The 22,034-nt window shown below is 47.0% G+C and overlaps 1 protein-coding gene across 3 annotated transcripts in view; it reads left to right on the top strand.

Moving 5' to 3' along the window:
• Positions 1 to 22,034, top strand: part of LOC142590718 (beta-hexosaminidase subunit alpha-like) — a 190,130-nt gene that overhangs the window by 146,980 nt on the left and 21,116 nt on the right. For all 3 annotated transcript variants that reach the window (XM_075703143.1, XM_075703144.1, XM_075703146.1), the window contains 3 exons: positions 289 to 460; positions 16,233 to 16,323; positions 17,995 to 18,099. In XM_075703143.1, the coding sequence (XP_075559258.1) occupies positions 289 to 460; positions 16,233 to 16,323; positions 17,995 to 18,099 (368 nt within the window). The remainder of the gene's footprint in view (positions 1 to 288; positions 461 to 16,232; positions 16,324 to 17,994; positions 18,100 to 22,034) is intronic.

Raw genomic sequence — 22,034 nt, 5'->3', positions numbered from 1 at the left:
CCAGCCTTGCTCGTGGGCAAGGCTGGAGTGTTGGAAGACAGAAGGCTGAAGACAGTGTTGGCAAGTGAATGCTATGGCGATGTCAGGCGATAGCGGAATATGCCGCATATGACCGAATCAATGGAAGTACGAGAATGACTACTACAGATGCCAATTAAACGTGATTTTAGAAATACAGTATGTTACTACATACATGAAATGCTCATTGTTTTACTATCGACAGCTATCGTGAGATCAGTGCTGGCGCAATTTTTTCTGCCACGGCTTTTCCGCACGTCTCATCCACAGATCGCCCCAGACGCCGTGGTACAGGTGTGGAAGCAGCCGCAAGAGCTCGAATTGGCTTCGGTAACGTCGGCGGGCTACAAAGCACTGCTGTCTGCCTGTTGGTACCTCGACCACATATCGTACGGCAGTGACTGGAAAAAGTACTACGCCTGTGACCCACAGCAGTTCCCTGGTGAGACAACGCTCTGCGGTACATTAGTATGCCCAAAAGAAATAATTTTATTGCGCCACATACTACTGTGTCATTGTTATTTAACTAGCCAAAAAAGTATTTTACACGAAGCATACACAAACACGCAGCACGAAGAGATGATGCACACAGACAAACTCGTGTGTTTATCTTCTTCGTCCTTTGTTATTGGAATACATTTCACCATCATTAACCATATTGTTATTCAGTGATTAGAAGATTTGGGCAAATAATTTCTTTACAGTATATATTATCTACACATTTTCATCCACCTATTTTATGTCCACTACCGGACGAAGGCCTCTCCCTGCCATCTCCAATTACACCTGTCTCGCGCAAAACAATTCCAACTAGCGCCCGCGAATTTCCTAAATTAGCCGCCGTGGTTGCTCAGTGGCTATGGTGTTGGGCTGCGGAGCACGAGGTCGCGGGATTTAATCCCGGCCACGGCGACCGCATTTCGATGGGGGCGAAATGCGAAAACACCCGTGTACTTAGAATTAGGTGCACGTTAAAGATCCCCAGGTGGTCGAAATTTCCGGAGCCTTCCACTACAGCGTGCCTATACTCAGAAAGTGGTTTTGGCACGTTAAACCCCATAATTTGATTTCCTAAATTCATTGCCCCACCTATTCTCCTGCCGCCCTCGACGGCGCAGCCTTCCTCTTGGCACCTATTATGTAACCCTAATCATCCACCAGTTATCTAACCTGCGCATTACATGACCTGCCCAGCTCCATTTCTTTTCTCTCAGTGTCAATTAGAATATCGGCTATACCCGTTCGCTGTCTGATTCAAACCGCTCTCTTTCTGTCTCTTAACCTTATGCCTAGCATTCTCCGTTTCATCGCCCTTTGCGCGGTCCTTAACTTGTACTCAAGCTTCTTTGTCAGTTTCCAAGCTACTGTCCCATATGTCACCACCGGTAAAATCCACTGATTGTACACCTTCCTTTCTAATGATGATGGTAAGTTTCCAGTCAGGAGCTGAGAGTGCCTGCCGTATGCATTCCAACCCATTTTTATCCTTCTGTGACTTTCCTTCTCATGGTCAGGATTTCCTGTGATAAAGTGACCTTGGTAAATTGACGTACGCCTTCACAGACTCTAGAGGCTCACTGGCGATCGGGAACTCTTGTTCCCTTGACCGGCTATTCATGATGATCTTCGCGGTCTGCACTCTCTCTGCTAAGGTCCTCCATCATTTGTTGTAACTCGTATATATATATATATATATATATATATATATATATATATATATATATATATATATATATATATATAATATTTTCAAATACTGTTGGCCGTCTTGGCCGTAACAGGGTGGGTACAGCTGGTGTGCACATGGCGTAAAAAATGTAAACACTTTACAAACGAAAATAGGACATGAAGCAATGAATGTTGGAAATACAATGCGAAACAAATAATGAAATACAAATACAATAGTTTGGCTAAGAAATACATGCTTCTAACATTGTGACAGTGATATTGGAAGCAGCATAAAAGAAAGACTATTGTATGTATTTCTAGAAATGTGCGACAGTGTTTGCATGGCACCACTAAGATTAAATTTCATAAAAGGTTTTTAACGTGTTGCTCGAAGATTTTAATGCTACTCGACTGCGAAACAGACGCCGGCAAACTGTTCCATTCCTTAATCGTTCACAGAAAAAATGAATAAGCGTACATGCCCAGATATGCTTTTGGAATTGAGAACATGCAATGATTGCTTGATCTGACGTTTCTACCCTGCCTGGGAGCAAGATAGGGCGTGGTTTCAATATTGAAGTGGCCTTTTGATAACAAAAAAAAGAAATTTAAGTCGAGCTAACTTCCGCCGTTGAGCCAGTGGAGGCAAATCAAGCAACCGAAGCGTTTCGGAAACAGAGTCAGTACGATAATACCGAGAAAGAATGAATCTTGCAGATTTTATCTGTATCTTCTCAATGCGGTTTATAATTCCGGATTGAAACGGATCCCAAATGACACTGGCATACTCTAACGTTGGTCTAATGTAAGTTAAATATGCAAGTAGTTTGACGGGTGTCGTTGCTAGCTTTAATTTTCGGTGAAGGAACCATAACTTTTTTTCTGCAGCTCCACAAGTTCTGTATATGTGTGATTTCCAACTTAAGTCTTTCGAAATTGTTAAACCTAGGTATTTTACCGTTTCAGCTTTGGTAAGAATTGTTGAGTTCATCTCATAATTACACTCAATAACATGCTGTCTTTTGTTTGCAGCTCTGAGCATGACTGATTTAGATTCGTTAATTTTCATTTTGCTTTTTGGAGCCCACACTTCTACAGCTTTAAGGGCTTGACTAAGTGACGCCTATCGTTTTCGTTATTGATTTCACGATATAATAAACAATCGTCTGCAAATAACTGGATGTTTATTTCGTTACTTATGTAATGAGCAATATTATTTATGCAAACTAGAAAAAGAAGTGGTCCTAAAACGGATCCCTGTGGAACGCCTGAGGTTATTTTTAATTAGTTAGATTTGTTACCATTTATTTCAACATATTGTGTCCGATCTGTAAGATATGAGCGGATCCACATAACAACATCATAATTTATATTCATTTCCATCAGTTTTTTAATTAATGCATTATGTACAACCAGATCGAAAGCCTTCGAGTAATCTAAAAATATAGCGTCGACCTGCTTTCTATTGTTCAAGGAAGCTGAAAAATCGTTGATCGTTTCTATCAACTGTGTGACAGTCGAAAGGTGCTGTCGAAACCCGTGCTTGTTGGGAAAAAAAGCTTTCTTGTCATCAAGGTAGGTGTAGATTGACTTTGAAACTATGTGTTCAAGTAGCTTGCAGCATACACACGTGAGTGAAATTGGCCGATAGTTTCCAATATGTTGCCTTTCACCAGACTTGTGAACCGGAACCACTTTTGCGACCAGCCAGTCATCTGGGACCCGTTTTTGTTTCAGCGAAGAACTAAAAATGATCTCTAGATAGTGCGCTACCCATTCCGCATATCTGCGCAGAAAGGCATTTGGTATCCGGTCTGGACCCACAGATTTCTTATCGTTAATTTTAAGCAAAAGAGCCACAATGCCTTCATGCGAAACCTGAATATTAGGCATTGGTGATGTGTACGGGGATTCTAGAGAGAGGGGAGAAAGACCATCTGCAGAAGGGTCAGTAAAGACAGATTGAAAAAAATCATTAAAACATACTGCGAGTTGTCCGACACAAGTTCGTCATTAGCGACAATGACACTTTGAGCTTCCTTATTATGCGACAAATGGCGCCAAAAACGGTGCGGATCGTGCTTCATAAAATTAGTTAATGTCGCGTCATAGTAATTTGTTTTAGCAGCAGCCATATTTGTGCGCAATATAGAGCTTAGCGCCGAAATTTTATTATGATCTTTGTTTGACTTCTGTCTCTCACGGTTAATTTTCCGTTTTAAATGTATAATTTCGCGGGTTATCCACGGGTTCCGTTTATTTATTTTCTTCTTTCGAGTTGGCACAGATCTGTTTACGCAGTAAAAAACGATATCTTTAAACGCAATCCACATCGCATTGACGTCATCCGTCGAAGTGAATTCATCAAAACACAGCGAAAGATGATCAATAATGCTTGTGTCATCGGCTCTATCGAAGCACAGGACATGCGTAGTACTACCAGCCTTACGGGTATACAGCGGTAGACTTTATCTCCACATGAACTAGCTTATGATCCGAGAGGCCGGTTTCAACCGATACGTCGTAGTCTTCAAATCGCCCGTCTAGTAACACCAAGTCTAATACAGACCTTGATTTCCCAACTGCGCGTGTACACTCATGAACTACCTGTTGTAAATCCTTACTGAAAGCTATTTCTAGAAGTAGTTCACAATGGGCATCTTCGCGAGGCTGAGCGCTCAGCGTGGACCAATCAATCCATGGTAAGTTGAAATCACCAGCGATGATTATGCGACAGCTGCACTTTTTAAGGCTTTCTAAGTAAAGCTGCATATCTTCAAGGTAGGAAATGGGCGATTTAGGCGGTCTATAAACAGTTCCAAGAATTATCCTTGTTTTATCTAGATTAATATAACACCAGATGCTTTCATGTGTTGGAATGCCAGTAATTTGCGCACAGTCCATATCGGCCTTGAATACAATAGCAACTCCGCCCCCACGAGCATCGCGGTCTCTTCGTATGATTTTGTAATTAGGTGGTACGAGCTCTTGGTCTTGCATTTCGGGCCGCAGCCACGTTTCGGTTATTGCAAGCACATGGAGATCGTAATAAGCCAGGATGTATTCTAAGTCTCCAATTTTGTTTACTATGCTTCTAGCGTTCAAATTGAGCAAGCGGAAGGCATTGGAATCACATTTTGCGTTCCGTCAGTCACCCGTACCAGCAGTCTGTCAGGATACGGAACCTTCACACGGCTGCGCCTTGATCGATCCCACGCGTACACGTCGGAGTCCACGTGTCGTAATTCAAGCGCACGCGATGCCCGTCCTCCCTTTCTTGTTTCGCGGAATCCCAGAGCGTTTTACGCTTCACCAGCGTTTCTTTTGAAAAATCCTCAGAAATGGAGACGCTGCCCTTCAGCTTTCTGCATTGTTTGTAAATTTTAGCTTTTCCCTAGAGTCATACAACCTGAGAATTACAGGTCGAGGCCGGGCGCTCTTTTTTCCTATCCGATGTATTCGTTCCACGGTACTCAAGTTGACGCCAAGTTTTTCTTCGAATACACCTTCTAACACTTTCGCTTCAAGGTCAGTTAAGGATTCCTTCTCGCCTTCCGGTATTCCAAATACCACTAAGTTATTCCGCCTACTTCTGTCCTCAAAGCTGTCCATTCTTCCTGCTGCTGCCCAAGTGTACTCTCTTACTGTTTTACTGTTTTAGACAATTGAGCAATTGTACTCGCCTTTTCTTTAAATATTTTAAGGCTGTTTTCAACCACCTTCAGCCGTTTGCTCATGCTCTCTAGATCTGATTGTATTGCCTTTTGGCCATCGCACAATTCCTTCAACATCACCTTCGTTTCTGGCCCAGGGTTGATTTCTACGTCGCCAGACAGCAACAGACATAAATATGCAAAGCCGGAAAAAATCACTTCTGGGCACGGCAGCACAACAGCAAAGCGATTATCATTCTTGCAGCCATAAAAATTGTAATAACTAACCTGTTCAAGCAACAGAAGACGGTTAGACGACATTGCATACGCTGTGCCGCCGTGCCCACTGAAGCCGTAGTTTGACAGTGGCCGATTTATAGTGTCCGACGTGATTCCCGTCTCTTGCCGATGGTCTCCGTGTCCGAGAGTAAAGTTGATAGAACGGTCCAGTTGAATGCCGGTACGGTCCAAAGGTCCGATGGCGCACTGGTTCCACGCATGCAGCTGGTATGATGCGGCGATCAGCATCACCTGTTCAAGCAACAGAAGGCGGTAGATGTTTCAGATGTTTCTGATGAAGGCAAGAATCCGGCCGAAACGTCAATAAAACGCTTCATACGCGCGTATACTTCACTGTGAAAATTTACCCGGACTCAGAACTGCTTCTGTCCTGCTACATATATATATATATATATATATTGTCAAGAGGCGTTATAGTACGATTGCTAAAACGCTCAGATAGCAGAGCACCGCAGTGAGAGGACACAGAGCTTCGGCAACAGAGGCACAAGGCTTCGTATTACTTGTTTTCATCGTCTTTCTCGAAGCAGTGCCTGCTGCTCGTTCTTCTCCAGTACAATTGCCTCCCCGGAGAAGAGGAGCCGTCTCGGCGACCTACGGGCAAGATAGCACAGGTGGGTCAAAGTACGGCTTGAGCCGCTGAACGTGCACTGCACGATTTCGCGCCCTCGGCGGCGCTTATCAGAAGGCGGCTCAAGGGGAGTCTACCAAGTAGTTCACAGCAGACGTTCGACTGACGACACGGTAGGGACCTTGGTACTTGGAAACAAGCTTTGGTGAAAGTCCAGGGCTGGTAGCGGGAACCCAAAGCCAGACTAGTAAGTCAGGGGCATATGGTGCCGCAGAAGAGGGAATATCTCGAAGGTGCTCCTGTTGCTGCTGATCTTCCGAAGTAAATGTGCGGGCGAGCTTTCGGCACTCTTCCGCGTGTGCAGCAGCCTCGGAGAGGGTAGTAGCCTCCGTTCTGTCAGGGCGATACGGAAGGATAGTGTCCATTGTGCAGGAAGGCTCGCGTCCATAAAGAAGAAAGAACGGGAAAAATGCTGTAGTGGTCTGTGTGGCGGTATTATAAGCGTACGCCACGAAGAGTAGAATTCGGTCCCAACTGGTTTGGTCAGATGCGACGTACATGGACATATCGCCAAGATTACGGTTAAGGCGCTCAGTCATGCCATTGGTTTGCGGGTAATATGCAGTAGAGGTACGGTGAATTACGTTGCATTCCTTGAGCAGGGCTTCTATAACATCAGACAGAAAGACGCGGCCTCTGTCGCTCAGCAACTCTCTGGGGGCTCCATGGCGAAGTATGATGTTACGCAGAAGGAACCAGGCAACATCCCGCGCAGATGCGTTGGACAGAGGCGAAGTTTCGGTGTAGCGTGTGAGATGGTCAATCGCCATGATCACTCAGCGGTTGCCATCTGAAGTACACGGAAGGGGCCCATAAAGATCAACTGCGACCCGGTCAAAGGCCCGTCCTGGACAAGGCAATGGTTGCAGTGGAGCAGCTAAAGCATGAAGGGTGTTTTTGCGGCGTTGGCAAGCGAGGCAGGAGCGGACATATTGGCGGACGAATTGGTACATCCCGCGCCGGTATTAACGAATTCGCAGGCGCGCGTAGGTTTTGAGTACTCCTGCATGTGCGCATTGCGGGTCGTCGTGAAACGCTGCACATATATCCGAACGTAGATGCCGAGGAACCACGAGTAACCATTTGCGCCCGTCCGAGAGGTAGTTGCGGCGGTATAGGAGCCCGTCACGAACAGCGAAGTGGTGTGCTTGGCGACGCAATGCACGGCCAGTAGAAGGCCCTGATGGGTCTGACAGAAAAGCCAGCATAGCAACAATCCATGGATCCTTCTGCTGCTCCGAAAGCATATCCGCGGCGGGGAGGGTGGACTCCCATATTTGTACTTTCTGATGATTGGGCTGGCCTGGCACTGGGGAGCGAGACAAGGTATCCGCGTCCGAATGTTTACGGCCGGAGCGGTACAGCACTCGAATATTATACTCTAGGAGGCGAAGCGCCCATCGAGCGAGGCGGCCTGAGGGATCTTTCAAGGACGACAGCCAGCAGAGTGCATGGTGGTCCGTGATGACGTCGAACGGGCGACCGTAGAGGTAAGGAGGAAACTTAGTTATGGTCCAAATGACAGCCAGGCATTCTTTTTCTGTAACGGAATAGTTTTCTTCCGCTTTCGTTTCCGCTTTCGTGAGTGCGCGGCTAGCGAAGGCAACAACGTGTTCATCGAAGCCAGTGTTTCTTTGTGCAAGAACAGCGCCAATGCCGACACCACTTGCATCCGTGTGTATTTCTGTCGGTGCGCTTGGGTCAAAATGTCGGAGTAGGGGGAATGAGGTTAGAAGACGACGCAGCGTCGTGAATGCGGCATCGCAAACTGGCGGCCAGGCCAAGAGGTCGTGGTTACCCGCGAGAAGCTGCGTCAAAGGCGCTATTATGGTGGCGAAGTTGCGGATGAAACGACGAAAATAGGAGCATAATCCGATGAAGCTGCGGAGTTCTTTTGTGGTCTTTGGTCCTGGGAATTCGGCAATGGCTTGGAGGTTGGTTGAATCTGGGAGCACACCATCTTTCGAAACAACGTGGCCAAAGATGACTAGCTGTCTGGCGGCGAAGCAACACTTCTTTAAGTTGAGCCGGAGTACAGCATCGGCAAGGCCAGTGAACACGCGTTTGAGTCGGAACAAGTGAGAAGAAAAATCCGGGGAAAAGATGACAATGTCATTGAAATAACAAAGGCATGTCTGCCATTTGAGGCCCGAGAGGATGTTATCTATCATTCTTTCAAATGTTGCAGGCGCCTTACAGAGGCCAGAGGGCATCACGGTAAATTCATATAAGCCATCAGGCGTAACAAAAGCTGTTTTCGGGCGGTCTGCGTCAGCCACGGGCACCTGCCAATAACCGGATCGTAACTCTAAGGACGAAAAGAATTCAGCGCCTTGGAGGCTGTCCAGTGCGTAGTCGATACGGGGAAGAGGATAGACATCTTTCCGGGTTATCTTATTTAGACGTCGATAGTCCACACAAAAACGAATAGTCCCATCTTTATTTTTGACCAGCAGTACTGGAGAAGTCCAGGGACTGTGTGATGCCTGTATCACGCCCCGTCGAAACATGTCTCCTACGTGCTCATCCGAAACACGGCGCTCCGTCGCGGACACACGGTATGGCCGTTGGCGTAGAGGCGCTTGGCTGCCGATGTCGATGTGATGAACGACTGTGGAGGTACGTCCCAAACATTGTTTTTGGAGGTCGAAAGAAGTTCGAAATTGGTTAAGGAGGTCGACGATCTGCCTGCGCTGAGTCGGAGTGAGGTTAGGATGAGTAAATGGAGCAAACGTTCAGTCACATGCAGGCGCAGAGGCAGGGAGAGCCATGGCGTCAAAGTGAAGAGGAGTCGAGTCATCAGGCACATCGTACGCAGAGCTCGTGTCGAATTCATCAGTAAAACCGATGCACTCGCCACGACGTAAGCTTGATGGACGCGAAAAAGAATTCGAAACGTAAAGTTCGCTGGAGCCCTCGCGAAAGGGAAGGAGGCAAAGGGAAACAAGAAGGGATGACGGCGTGCAGCAAGTTGAGATGGCCTGAAAAGAACTGTGGAATCGCAGAAATCAGCGCAGGAAACGGGTACAAGGGCGGAAGAGAAGGGAGGGATATCAGCGTCGGTGGAGACGAGCACCCGAGCAGAAGGTGGAGGCAAATCTTCAGAAGGACTGCCGCAAAATGGAGTCGCCGCAAGTTCAGCACGGGCACAATCAATAGCAGCGTGATGAGATGAGAGGAAGTCCCATCCTAGAATGATGGCATGAGAGCAGCGGGGAAGAATAACAAACTCAATGTGGTGTAAACTGTCTTGTATGGCGACACGGACGGTACATGTTCCTAAGGGCTCAATTGGCTCAGCGCTTGCTGTACGTAGCGAAATGACAGAAAACGGCGTCGCGACTTTTCGGAGCGTACGGCGAAGCTGGTCGGCAATCACGGATACCCGTGTCGACAAGCGCGTAAACGGCGACACCTTCGGCAAAAACTTCCAATGATGTTCGTAGGGAATAACCGAGGGCTTGGGCAGTTCGAAGAGATCGCAGTTCTTGCCCCCGGAACTGCGCCTTTTAGTTTTCCTCCATAGCTGGAGGGCGGCGGACGATGGGGGAGAGGGAACGTCGACGGGCAGATGGAGACCGACGAGTGCTGAAGCTTCGGGGAACAGGAGATGAAGGAGCGAAGTGCGGAACTGGTGGCGAATAGCGGGACTGGGAGTAAGGAGCATTCCCTTCACATCTCGCAGTATCGGGAGGATACCAACCCCGCCGGCGGCAGAACCGTGCCACGTGGCCAGCAAAGCCATACGCGAAGCAGATCGGCCGGTTGTCTTGGGTACGCCACGGATAATCAACAGGGGGCCTAGGTAGCGGTGCACTGTTTTGAGCTGGGCGTAGGCGCTGCGGAGGCGCGCAGAAGCCGCTTCTGGGCAAGTAGTTCGCAGCTGGAGAAGGCGAGGCGTATAAGCCGCTTGTGGGGGTGTAGTGCGCAACTTCAGGCGGTGGTCTCCGCCTGGCGACGACGGCAGCGTATGTGAGCGGAACCGGCGCTGAAGGTGGCTGATTAGCGAGAGGTAGTGCGTTGCTGACTTGTTCGTGTATGACGCGTCGGAGTTCCGGCCACAAAGAGGATTCAGACGACTGGGTAGCAGGCAGCAGTGAGAGTTGGCCCGCGACTTCTTCGCGAACGAATTGCTTGATTTGGCTGAGGAAGCAATAGTGGGCGGGAGCAGCACAGGAAGCTTCAGTTAAAGCCGAAATCGTGTCGTCGGGCACGGCAGCTCGGCGCGCAGTAAGGCGTTGTTTGCGGAGCTCATGGTAGCTCTGGCACAGTGTAATGACCTCGTCAATCGTTTGAGGATTTTTCGCCAAGAGCATATGGAAGGCGTCATCCTCTATGCCCTTCGTGACATTTTTCACCTTTTCAGAGTCGGGCATGGCGGGATTAATGCGCCGGAAAAGGTCAACTACGTCCTCAATGTAGCTGGTGGAGTTTTCACCCTTTTTCTGAGCGTGACTTCGCAAGCGTTGTTCTGCGCGAAGCTTGTGCACAGCAGGGCGACAGAAGACTTCTTTAAAACAATGGGTAAATGCTGTCCAGGTGGAAAGGTTGGAATCGTGTCATGATTCATGAACCAGAGACTAACGACTCCAGAAAGATAGAAAATGAATTTAGTCAGTTTAGCTTTGTCATCCCATTTGTTATGCGCACTCGCGCGATCGTATGACGAGAGCCAATCCTCCACGTCATGGTCGTCGTTGCCGCGGAAGACCGGAGGATCTCGTTGGCGTAGAGCACCGGAGCAGACGACAGGCGATGCCACGGGAGGATCGGGCTTAGCGGCGTCCTGAGGCATGACAGCAACGGTAACGAGCGTCCGGCTGCGGAGTTCCAGGTTCCAGAACGTCCACCAAATGTCAAGAGGTGTTATAGTTCGATTGCTAAAACGCTCAGATAGCAGAGCACGTAGCGAGAGGACACAGAGCTTCGGCAACACAGACACAAGGCTTCCAACCAAAACGTTGTCGTCGTCTTTCTCGAAGCAGTGCCTGCCGCGCGATATATATATATATATATATATATATATATATATATATATATATATATATATATATATATATATATATATATATATATATATATATATATATTCAAAAAGACTATTAATATATGTTTTATGTTTACAGCACAAGTGCCAATACCATGTGAACGGCGAAGGTCGGGAGGTCGGAGCACTACTGTCTTGCCTGCTCTGTTTGACTACGCCTCCAGCAACAATATATCACATATGAGCGCCATTACAGGGACTTGAATATGTGTAATCTTCCAAAAAGACAACTGCTGAGTTCCATCATCAACGCACAAAATTCGACGTTCTAGTATTTTACAGCAAGCCATAAACAGTGTACCAATTCGAACAAGCAGAACTAAAGGCTTTGGCTTTTTAGTGCATGCAAGCTCCATAAATCCTGTAGTGCTGAGTGTCTCTCAGTTTCGAAAAATGTTTTTTAGTGTCATTTACTCAAAAACAACCAATAAACCCAGTTCGTCTATTGTCGAACATCAATGTAGAAATTTAGCATCTGTCGAACCATGTTTTAGAAATGTTTAAGCGTGCGAATGGGCTCTAAATTACAGAGGTTTGTTGGATTACTTTTAGGAGCAGACTGTCGCGACGTATCATGGATATTGTTCACCGGCTTGCCCACTCCTTAAAATTATATTTAAAACTTAAGTTGGAGCTAGGATAAAGTGGAGCTGTCTGTTCCTGCATGAATACCACGCCAAGTAGTCACCCAGCGTTATACAGTGCTTCTGGTTTCTCGGAACAGGCGCTGAATCGACGCAGCTTCCACATAGAGAAACAGTTTCCACGTACGACGGTTGCGCGTTTCCCTAGGCGCGGAAGGGAAAAGTCGCATAATAAGTAAACGCTTACTTAGTGGTGTGTGCTGTGTTATTTACTTGCTGTTAATAATGCGTTTATGTTTTGTATTCTCTAGTATAAATTAACGCGCATTAGAACGCAGGACTCGTTTCGGAAGTGCTATCACTTGTGTGCGCTTTCCCTCCGTAGCTTTCCCTTCATAGCCTCAGAGAGTTGTCCCCGAGTATACACTCTAACAACAGTTCACACCCTTTGGAGTCCCCCTCTGCCACACAACAATAATCGTCATCTGCCTTGATGCGTTTCCTTTCTTTAACGCCGCGAGCCCGGTACGATCCAGTAACGAACGGCACGCGCGTTATCAACATGATAGCATTGCCGACAGGAAATGCCATCATGCTGACAACGCACACACAAAACACACACACAAACAGACGCACACACACACACGCACACACACGTGTCAGAGTGTGGGGAAGATTATTATGTAGCAGAAAATAAATATGTTGAATAGCCCGTCAAACGAACAACAATTCATGTTCGGCAGCCAGCCTCTAGAGTTTGTGCAGAAATAAGTTTATCTAGGTCAATTACAAACAGGGGCTCATCATCATGAGAAGTAAATCTAGTTAACAATGAAAGCTCATCGGAGCGCATACGGCCGGCACTACAAAATCAGGATCGGGAGCTCACAACTGTCTTTGAAAATAAAAGGGTGCAATCACTGCATTCTACATATTGGACATAAACCTAGAGGCTAGCAAAAAAGCTTGAGACGAAGTTATAGAACGCTCCATTAAGCGGCAGAATGAACAAATTTAAGCCTAAGGTTAGGAGACATGAATAGAGTTGTGCTGATCTGACAGCAAACAGGTGTAGGGGTAGTGGACATTAAGAGGGAAAGCCGACCTGCACCACGTGCTGTAGGTTTGCCCTGCATGGAAACCGACGACACTCCGGCACCTCGCAGCAGCGGGACTTTCGCCGCGTAATCCTAGCCATTACACTGCTTGCACTCAGTAACCACATTATCCATCCTTCCTGGACTTTAGTAGATCCGGAAATTTTTTTTCACTAATTTAACCATCCTCAGTGTTCTCCCGCATCCTGTACCCATGTACGCCCTGATGCATGAAACCTCGCATTTAAAAATAAGGGAAATCGGAGCTTGACAGGCCGCGTAATTCGTAAGTCACATAAACGGTGGTTCATTCGAAATACAGAGTTGGTGCTAGAGGAACGTAAGCACTGTTGAGGACGGCAGAAAATTAGGTGAAGCGGTAGAATAATGAAATTTCCAGGCACAACTTGGAATCAGTAGTGTAGGTAAGCGGTTCTTAGAGATCACCGGGAGAGGTCTTCGACCTGCAGGGAATATAAGTAAACACTTATGACGTTTTACAACCTAAAAAATTTGTCCGGAATTCTAAGAACCTGTTGCTCTTGAGCTGCAGTTCGCTTCGTAATATGAGGCCGCATTCGTATGTGTACAGAATGGCGTCGGGTGCTGCTTTGACACCACCACCTCACCTTGGCTTCGCACTCTATATGCAGTGATTGCTCTGAACAAAGTGCGGATGTGTCGCAAGATTCACTATGTGAACCGACTTTATCCAAAACAAGCTATAATGTCGAAGCGTTATGTGCGTCATGTACGGTGCTGTAAAGTGTTCTGACGTGCACTTGAACACATGTTCTAAGAGACTCGTCATTTATTGAAACATCGGTGATAATAATTGTAGTGAAGTTAACTTCTTAGCCTTGACTTCTACGTGGCATCACTTGTACTATGAGATACAGCATAGTTAGGGGCTCATGGCCCAGACATCAACAATCTACGATTTATTACCGGTCTCCAAAATTGATGTGTACGCACCTTGGTGCATTTCGCCTCTATTGGAATGCGGCCGCCAAAACCGGCGACAACAAACTCTTTACCTGGTTCATGGTATCATCGGGTTTATCAGCTAAGGAAAAGCCAAGAAGGGATGAACGCTAATACGATGTCAAACTGTGATAGCCAGCGAAAGTTGCAAGTGGGGTTATACGTAGTGAAGTTTTCTGTCATGATTTGGGAGTGTCGGTATCCACGGCTTTTCTCTGGGTTTCTTGTTTAGGGCTACTTTAAATGCTCCCCGTGCACTCGACAGTCGTCCTACACGAAGCGAGCACGTGTTCGTCGGTTGGCGGTCAACGAGACCAGCACTTTTCACGGTACCGGCTGCCCTGATAGCTGATGTTGAGCGCGGTAGTAGAACTGCACCTGAAACCGTTACAAGCGCGATTACATACCCTACCGGTGAGTGTAGGGGAGCTGGGCTCATTTTCTTGATACCATACGAACTATTTACTATGGAGCATTCTTGTTCATTTCCGTAGTCAGTGTCGCGATAAATACATTTTGTCGCTTTGTAGTACGGTGGTGGTAGTCATGTATAAAGGCAGTTATCCAGGCAGACTTTGCCAGCCATTGCTCTGACTGAGCATTTCCGTGCGCGCCAATTATGTCACCATGTGTCCATGAGTCTTCTCTCTCGCAGAAATGTGAGAAGAATGCGTAACGCTTTTACTGCAATACTTTTGACGGCCGTGTGGTGACGGGGAAGCGCGGTTACGCTTGTACGCGCTGTAGCAGACGGCCGGATAGGAAGTTGTGGAATAGCGATGTGCAGTCATTCGCCGTAAGAGGATATATCCACAGCTACATACGCTTGATGTGCTTGATGAGTTGCCTAATCCGACTTTTGTTTACCTCCTTGCTGTCAGATGCCAGAAGCTAAATGCGCTGTCACCTCCGTTGAATCCTTATCTGAGCGTAGGAACTTTCTGGCTAAGCAGCTGAGCACGAACAGCTCAGCTTAGTGAATTCCATCCGACGTTCTTGGTCAGCGCATATATCGCTGATCTTTTTCGCCCTCGTTTTACGCGTTGTTGTTACGCCGGAGTGAGGGCTGTTTCGCCTCGTGAAAAATTCTTGGTGATGCCTGCGGCAGTGGCAGTGCGATATTATTGGGTGCCAATTCTTTGCCATTTCACCCGCCGTGGTTGCTCAGTGGCTATGGTGTTAGGCTGCTGAGCACGAGGTCGCGGGATCGAATCCCGGCCACGGCGGCCGCATTTCGATGGGGGCGAAATGCGATAACGCCCGTGTACTTAGATTTAGGTGCACGTTAAAGAACCCCAGGTGGTCTAAATTTCCGGAGTCCTCCACTACGGCGTGCCTCATAATCAGAAAGTGGTTTTGGCACGTAAAACCCCATATATTATTCTTTGCCATTTCACCGTAGTTAATGTCCCATGGTTACGGAAGGGGTATGTAGGCTTAGATATATTAAATATATATTGCCCTATACACGACAGACACCTCCGCGTCAAGCGCGGCCAGTTATACATAGACGTTGCAAATAAGTCGCAGCCAACCTTTTAGAAATATGTGGGGTTTCTAAAGAATTCAAAGTGGTGTGCTGGGCTAACAGCAATATATATTGTGAAGTTATATCATTTTGCATTGTAGTTGGCGGTGAGATTGCTACATGATGTATCTGTTGACGCGCGCCTGCGATAGATCACATGATGATGCGCAGCTGGTCACAAAAGAAAGCTGTCGCTGATATTGACAATCATAGTCGATCCTAGCTTCCACATTTTTTGAAACTTTGTATTGTACTTCTTTAAATATCAACCAAACGTAACGGTACACAAGTTTTTCCAATCTATTTGTAATGTTTGTTCGACAGCAAACAACCTACGTTTCTTGCACCGACTTCTCGCAAGTATCAACAGGCTGCCAAAAATACGTTTGCACATATCGTGAATTTTGTATTTTTGTTTTACATAGCGTGCATAGTAATGAAAAATTAACGAAATGGCTAACATCGGCAAATTTATGATGAAATTTTAGCACCATGCATTGTGCAGTTGACCAATGTTGCGAAAAAAATTTCAATTTTCGCCTAGCCGCAATGGTGTCGACTTTCTAATTGTACATAATTTTCGGAATCATCAAACACTCTTCGTTCTTCCGCATAGAGTGGTGCTTCAAACAGTCGCTGCTGCACATGCCACAAGCTACGTCAAAGCTGCCTATTTTGTCCACAGGCTGTGAAAATAACGTCCTACTGTTCGCTTCTCGCAGGTACCTCAGAGCAAAAATCGTTGGTGCTAGGTGGTGAAGCCTGCGTGTGGGGCGAGTTCGTAGATGGCACTAACCTCATTAGCAGGACATGGTAAGTTTAGCACTCTTATTGATTTATTGTTTATTACTTAGCGCCAATATGGGTCATTGCGCTCCATTTAAAAACTTATCAGAAAAAAATTTTTATAATGCATATTGCCTACGCATGTGTATTGGGTCAGTGGATTCATATTAAGTTGTTATCTTAATAATACACTTGTTACGTATATGAACTTTTCTAAAAGCATAAATAAGGAAGTTCGCCCTAGAATCGCTGAATGAGTTGCGATACCGCCGGTACCAATCCACACAAAGTGCGCTGGAGTCCTGTTCTGTTAAACATGTCACAAAATCTGCGGCTCCATTTGGTCTGAGTCGAACAGTTCTCCAATTCGGGGCTCCTCTTTTACTGCGATACCAGTTCTATGGACACTGCAAGCCTGTTTCCACCGTCGGCGTGGGTTGCGACTTCGCCGTCGCCGTGAGGCTCCGTATAAAGTTCAAGGGCGATAGCACCGTCGCCCCGCTCATTCTGTGCGAGTGAAGGCGTGCGAGGGGAGCCGATGCTTTCGGCTCAGCCTCACCCCCACGAAAGCGGCGAGGCACCCATCGTTGTGAGGCACGGGCAGGGGGGGGGGAGGCAGGGGGCCGGCGTTCTACTTCCCCGGCAGCTGCGCATGTGGCGGCTGCGAGCGGTCGCTGGGCCGTATATTGAGGGCGATCTGCATTAGGCGCAGAGTCTAGGTGCGTAGGCGGCTCGTAGCTTTGTGCCTACTGTGTGTTCTAGGCGCTCACTTTTCGTTTAGGCGATAGACAGTGCGAATGTCACTTCGCTCGCCGCTACTGCCGCGTTTCCTCACGACAGCGTTTTGACAGCGAGTTCCCGCGGTCATTTAGTCAGATGTGATCATGTTTGCTTGTGCGCGCGTGACATCATGCTTGTTAATACAGTTAATGTGTCTATGTTAACCAGTTTACACGGCCAATAAAACTACTGTTCTTACTTGGTATAGCTTTTCACTAATTTGCTATCGCAATCGATGCTTCGCTTCTTGGGCGAAACTGTGAGTTTTTCTGAAAGAGCAGGTTTGAACTTTGGTGGCCCTAATTAATTAATTAAATAATTATTCGTTAATTGAAACACAGGCTGAAAAGTGCGTTTGTAAAATGGATCAGATTGCGCAGTAAAACTGCGGGAATTGTTTCGATAGCAATAACTACCGCACATAAAAGCTGAAAACATATGAAGGAGAGGGGTAGTATATAAACAGCGGGTTTAAAGTGATTATTACGTTCAAATCGTCCCTATGCATTTGTCCAGCTTACTGACCTCCATACAAATCAAACATTGCTGTCGTGCAGGCATGTCCTGGGTTTAACCAATTTTGGTTTCGTACTGCCTAGCTATATCTTTTTTCTAGGCTCCTGTTCAGTGCTACATGTGTGTTTCTAAGCTTTTATGCACATTCTGTGCATATTCGCTAACTGCCGTATTGCTCAAGTTGCCCTAGACTCCACTAAAAGAAGTCGGTGAGGTGGAATAGAGTACAACGCACCATTTTAGTCATTGTAATCTAATGCATAAGCTGAATTTCACAAGCGAAATGAAAAAAAAATGTATCTGAACAGGTAGACGCGGGCAATAACTTACAGTCTGTCATGTGTCTAATGAGCGTTCCTTCATTTCACTTCATTTGATTTCATTTCGTGCTTTGCTGCACAGGCCACGTGCATCGGCGGCCGCTGAGCGGCTGTGGAGTCCCGCCACGTTCAAGAGTGCCAAAGGTGCCGCCCCTAGGCTAGAAGAGCATCGCTGCAGAATGATGAGGTAAAACAGCAGCAACAACAATATTAACGTTAGTTATAATAAATTTAAATATAATTATAATAATATTTTATTTCACAAAGGAATACAGGATACAAGGAACGGGCCTGTCAAAGCCACCAGTGGCTTAAGGGACTTGGCCCGGCAAAATCAGCAAACCAGCGTGCAATATTTACTTTCGCATCTACATATAACAAGATAATGCAGGATCAATAACAGTTAGGAAGCTTAACGTGAACAAGGAGCAAATCATGGAGCTAGAATCAACAATCGGTACCAAGATGCTAAGATGTACATGTTTTAGAAATGCCACCCAGTATATTTTAAATGTTAAACCAACCGTGTTACAGTGAACAAATCACATTTTTCAATGCATTTTTTTATGTTTGGGAAAGTGCCTCATTTGGCCAATCGTTCTGAATTTTCGGCACATGCACACAACGCCTGGCATCACCATATCTCGTTGAGCATTGGAACTACAAGGCGAACACTGCTACGAAGGCTTCGGTTGGCTGTGTATCATACCCTAAGATCAGTGAACCAAAAATGTCATAGCACAGAGTCCGGAAGCATGGAAAGCTAAGTGCTGGGACGATGTTTTCATTTGTGATTGACGAAGTGTTGTAGGCTATGTTTTTTAATATATTTTTTAAGAAATAATCAACCCAGTTTTGCCATCGGGTAGGGCGGAAAGCAAGAACGGTAATCCCATATCAAACAGTGCTGTAGATAAAGGCATGCGCAATGGTTTTTATTTTACAGGAAGCGGAACGATAGTTTTAATGTGAAAGGATAACCACGCAGCGCTCCTAAGCTTATCGCAAATGTGCGATAGTTAACTATGGCATGAAATGATATAGTTAACTGACAAAATGAAATGACAGGAATGACATTTGTGACTGTGCAGGAAAATTGGTGCGTCTATTACTGTTAGTTTTAAAGGGAATCAGAAGCAAACGAGTTAGGTGTTTGAGGCTTTAACCGGTAGACAATTATCAGCGAATCAGTTATTGTCTTGTGTACATTATTCTCAAGGTTCGAGATAGCCATGTTGTGCGAAAAATGTTTTGACAGCAACACAGTGTTGTCAGCGTATTGAAATATCAAACACTTTGAAACAAACCGAGATAAATTATTAATGCATATATTGAAAAGAATGGAACCTTGAGGAACTCCGACCTTCAGTGGAAGCTTACTACTTGCATTTATCGTTTTATGTAAGACAACTGCTCGTGACCGTTCTGCAAGATAGTTTTCGAGGGCATCTTAAGATGTACCCCTAAATCCACTGGAATATAATTTTTGTAATATAATGCCGTGATGGAACTTTATCGAAAGCTTTAGATATGTCCAGAAGTGAAGCAACGCTAAACAGATTTTCATCAAGACCTGAAAACACTTCATCCGAGAACTCCTCCAGAAGGGCTGTCGTGTCACGACCGGTAAAAAAATCAAAATGTCGAGTCGAAAAAATGGAAAGTTTTTCAACAAAAGAAGACATGAACTTTAAAGACATTTCTCATTAACGTGAGAAAGCTGGCGCTTTGTGTATCTTATCAAAGCAACTACCCTATTTCTTGCGGCTTTGTACTTGAGACGCCGGTTTTTATTTTTTGAGGCATGTTTACCCCGTTTCCAGAGCAAATCTCTAAGAAGTGGCACGCATTATGTCCGCGGTCACCCAATTATAATACTTTTGTAATGACGAAGAAGAGCACAAGAACACGGTCAGCCAGATCGTCAGTGCTTGGCACGAGAGTGAGCCGTTCGGGCAACCAGCTGTTCCTGCTCTGCGTCACCTGCCTCCTCGGTTACGGAGAGACGTTACCCTCGGAACTGTTCAGTGCACCCATTACAATTGGTGGAAGGTGCGGGGTACTCAAGAACATCTACACCCTGGAACTCCGGTCTCGGACTCTGCCTCCCGTCATGCCTGACTCTCCCCAGCTGACGTCACCGCCACCCCCCGTTGCCTGCTCTGGCGCTGTCCCGCAACGCCATCCAGCGGTTTTCAGCGGTACGGATGAACAGGACGTCAATGACTGGTTGGCTACGTACGAACGGGTGAGCTTGCACAATAGATTGGATGATACCGCCAAGTTAAAAGCCTTCATAATCTACCTTGCGGGAGTGGCTCACCTGTGGTTTAAAAATCACGAAGCCGACTTTCAGTCCTGGTCCGCGTTGAAGACCAGTTTCGCTGCAGTTTTCGGTCGCCCTGCTGTCCACAATTTGCGCGCCGAGCAGCGGTTACGAGAGCGAGCGCAACAACCCGGTGAAACATTCACCCGTTATGTTGAAGAGGTTCTCGACCTATGCAAACGTGTGGATGCGTCTATTCCCGAAAATGACAAATTGAAGCACATTTTGAAGGGCATCGCCGATGAGATTTTCCAAATGTTGATCGCCAAGCGCCCGCACCCCGTAGCAGAGCTCATAAACTTGTGCCAAAGCTACGACGAGTTGAGGAGGCAGCGCGAGTTGACTAGGCGCCCCTCAGTGGCTGACGAGGCCCTCTCTTCCATGACAGCCTTCTCCGATCGCTCCTCCTTGCTCACACAAATCCAAGCTTTCGTGCGGGAGGAAGTTGCACGTCAGCTTTCTCTGCTACCCTTCGCTGAGCTACAGCAGCCGCTGCCACAACAGCCTCCTACACAGCTCGCTCCTACGTTCCGGCGGGTTATTGAAGACCAAGTTGCTGAGGCTCTACCAATGCAGCATCAGCAGTACCCTGCCGCGGCACCACTTACTTACGCATCCGTCGCCGCGCAGCCCCCTCGTCAACCACTCGTTCCGCTACATCCTCGACCACCACCACCCGTTCATAGTCCCGTTCATCAACCTGCTCCTGCCTTTACTAATCCTTGGCGCACGCAAGACAACAGGCCCATATGTTATGCCTGCGGTATTCGCGGCCATGTTGCACGACTCTGCCGCCGCCGCATGCTGCACTCTGATGAGTTTGTGCAGTCGCCTCCCTACGCCAACGTCCAGCCTTTCCACGACACTTATTTTAGTCGGCAGTCGAACAGGCCACCAGCCGACCTCCCGGTCCTTACACGTCGTTCACCTTCACCGCGTCGCCGTTCGTTATCCCCCATGCGTCGGTGCCCTTCACTAACGCAAGAGGAAAACTAAGCGCCGCAGTTCAGGAGGCAAGAACAGCGTCGCCATCGATCTGTACAAGTCCTCCATTGTCGCCTTCGAACGTTGTCGATCTTACTGTTGACGGCGTCCCTACCGTTGCGCTAATTGATACTAGAGCAGCCGTGTCTGTCCTAAACGAACGCCTCTCTCACGCTTTACGAAAAGTTACGACGCCACTTTCTGGGTTTTCTCTTCGCACAGCAAGCGCCCAGCCAGTTGAGCCTTCAGCAGTATGCACAGCTAGAGTTGTTATTCATGGCGTTCTCTATATTGTGGAGTTTGTGGTTCTGCAGTCCTGTTCTCACGACGTGATACTTGGGTGGGACTTTCTTTCGCGAAATAACGCCGTCATCAATTGTGCACGTGCTGAAGTCGAATTATCGCCTCTGTGTGACGTGCCTCTCGTCGGCGCCACTTCTCTTCCCGCTTAGCTAGTTCTTCGAGAAGACATCGCCATACCGCCGCACTCGTCTGCCGTTGTTCGCGTCTTCTGTGGTGCTGTCTCTGAAGGCGCTGTCCTCTTCACTCCTACAGAACTCTTCATGACCCGCAAAGACGTTCCCCTGCCTTTCGCCGCGCTTGACATTTCAGCCCGCTTCAGAGCCATCGTTTTCTCCAATCCGCTTCCTACAGCCCTGATGGCTCTTCGCGACGAAGCATTTGGCCATGTTCAGCCTCTTGATGACATGTTTATAACCGACGTGCCGGATGCTTCGTACGCAGAGCTCATTGACTTCTGTGCACTTTCCACTTCTGCTCCGCCATCACCTGACTTATTCACACCTTTCATT

Source organism: Dermacentor variabilis, chromosome 8 (assembly GCF_050947875.1).
Source record: "Dermacentor variabilis isolate Ectoservices chromosome 8, ASM5094787v1, whole genome shotgun sequence".
Classification (NCBI taxonomy): domain Eukaryota; kingdom Metazoa; phylum Arthropoda; class Arachnida; order Ixodida; family Ixodidae; genus Dermacentor; species Dermacentor variabilis.
The sequence above is the reverse complement of the archived record's forward strand: the minus strand, read 5'-3'. Positions and strand labels throughout refer to the sequence as shown.